General features: G+C 45.5%; 1 protein-coding gene across 2 annotated transcripts in view; it reads left to right on the forward strand.

Annotated features, from left to right (window-relative positions):
* Positions 1–2,500, forward strand: part of syde2 (synapse defective 1, Rho GTPase, homolog 2 (C. elegans)) — an 83,637-nt gene that overhangs the window by 71,269 nt on the left and 9,868 nt on the right. For both annotated transcript variants that reach the window (XM_063200781.1, XM_063200783.1), the window contains exon 6: positions 1,912–2,143. In XM_063200781.1, the coding sequence (XP_063056851.1) occupies positions 1,912–2,143 (232 nt within the window). The remainder of the gene's footprint in view (positions 1–1,911; positions 2,144–2,500) is intronic.

Here is a 2,500-nt window from a genome sequence, read left to right on the forward strand (position 1 = left end):
AGACAACAAATGTAAACAAATGTGAGAGAGAGATGGGGTAGGGCTGGGAAACAAAGCTTGGCCCCTATGGTCATGCAAGCCCAAATGTGCGCTGCGCCACAGGCCCCCCCAACCCCTTTTAACCACCATGACCTGGGTGAATAGCAATCTTAATAGACACATCCAAATAAACCGTCTATGTTATCTTTACGAGTTGATGATAAATGATTTTCCAGACGGTCAACCTCTAAATCCATGTGGTGTCTCATCTTCTCATGCACAGGAAGTTGTGAAGTGGTCATTGACACCTCGTGCTGCCTCTGAGGGAAGTGGACTAGAATAGAGCTGGTGCTAATACACATGCCTCATGGTCCTGAGTCACACCTTCCATAGAGGACTTGTTGACTTGGCACTGCAGAGGCAGAGACTCACTCAAGCATTGTATTACATTATATTACATTACATTTGGCAGACACTTTAAAGCGACTCATAATCAAGGACATAATCATAGCATACAACACTGCAGATACAAAGTGGGCAGGAAATATACTTAACAATAAGTGCAGATATCAAGCAGGATTAGTTAGTTTTATCATCATTATTTTAAGTACAATACCACAGGGTTGAGTAGAATCCACACACCCACACAACATGCCCAGGAGCCCAGTTCCCCATCCATGTCAGTGTGTCTGAGTGTTTGTGCGTGACTGTGAGTAATGTGCATTGCGTTTCGATCATCAATAGTAAATTCTAATTCAGGAGTTTGCTCGTAATTTCCCGTCATTGACTATCACAACAGCGATGAATGACAATGAGGCATTTCACATACATTGTTGCATCTATTCAGTCTTACGGTTTACTCTCAGTCAATTCCATGATAAGTGTAATGGACATACTGTGCTGTAGGTTGTTGAGTTGTACCCAACCCTTTCCCTGCACATACTTTAGTGTCTGTGTCATAATGATGTTGCCTCCCCTTGGCAGCCATAGCACTAGATGCCCAGCGCAAGGCATTGTGGGATGCGATGTGATCAGTGGGCGCTGGGCCATGAACCCTGGGGTGGGGGCGTGTGGTGGTAGGCACAGGGGGGGGGGAGCAGGGGTGGGGGCGAGGGGTGCATGAGAGGTGTCGAACAAAGAGAGAGTTGGCAGTGCGCTCAGCCTGGTATGCAATTGGTCCAGGCCAGCATGCAGCATGTATGGTACAAACACACTGCACACTGTATACATGCACATAGTCACCCCTAGGTGCAAACTCATACACAAGCTGCTCCCTCACACTCACACATACACAAACAAACAAACACACACACAGAGCCAATGTGCAGATTATGTGCTAAATTCCATACCCTGCTGTAAGTCAACAGCCAAATACATCATGTAAGACACAATGAGAAATGAATAGCAACCAATGATAGCTGTGCTGTGAAAGTGTCTGTCCTAAGGTGGGAGGGGGTGACAGGGTGGTGATGTGGTTGCCGGGTGATGGGGTTCAGCTTTGCCCTTGCGATCATGTTTCCGGTTTCCCTCCCCACCCCCCACCCCCGCTTCCGTTACAGTCAGGCTGTTTTTGAGATGTCAGTCCTTTGTGATGCCATGATGTCAAGCCCATTTTCTATTCTCTCTCTCTGCCTCCTCCCTGTGTTTACACTGGGTCATTATGGAGCTAGTTATTGGGTTAGGATGGAGGGTTTATAGGGACCCTGAATAGCCATAAAAAAGTACTAAAATGACACTTAATATTTCAACCAACTGTACATTTGTGTAACAGACACCTTATTCACTACCTGGATTGATTTTGTTCATTAAAATGTAATTGATTTCCAACAGGATTAGAACTTTTATTGCTGGGACATATTTTTGTCAAGCTTTCAAGAGTCAGTGATCTAATGTCCACGTTGTGTGTCATATCTGTGTCGTCATCTCTCTCAGGTGACGCTGCGTAAGCTGCTGGACCACCTGAAGCGGGTGGCATGGCACCACGAGGTGAACAAGATGACGTGCCAGAACCTGGCGGTGTGCTTCGGGCCCGTGCTGCTGAGCCAGCGCCAGGAGGCCTCCTGTCACACCAACCGCGTCTTCATCGACTCCGAGGAGCTCGCCAGCGCCCTGCACTTCAAGAAGCACATCGAGGTCCTGCACTACCTCCTCCAGCTCTGGCCAGGTAAAAGCAGAAGAATACTGTTATTACTATTCTATATTATCAGTAAATATAAATTATAAAAATATAAATATCTATTACTATGCTATATTACTATACTATATTACTCAAGAAGCACATTAGAAGTTCTGCACTATCTACTAAGAATACGGTATTACTACACTAAATTACTATGTTACTATTACGGCACTATATTACTGAAAGAAGCACATTGAGGCGCACTACCTCCTCCAGCTCTGGCCAGGTAAACCAGAAGAAGAATTCTATATTACCAGAGATTCTTTAAGTATATAGAGATATGCCAATGTAATAGGTTGCTATGGGCACCTAGCATGACCAGGTTCCGGTCTGCCTAAAGGG

This window comes from Engraulis encrasicolus, chromosome 6, assembly GCF_034702125.1.
Source record: "Engraulis encrasicolus isolate BLACKSEA-1 chromosome 6, IST_EnEncr_1.0, whole genome shotgun sequence".
NCBI classification, from domain to species: domain Eukaryota; kingdom Metazoa; phylum Chordata; class Actinopteri; order Clupeiformes; family Engraulidae; genus Engraulis; species Engraulis encrasicolus.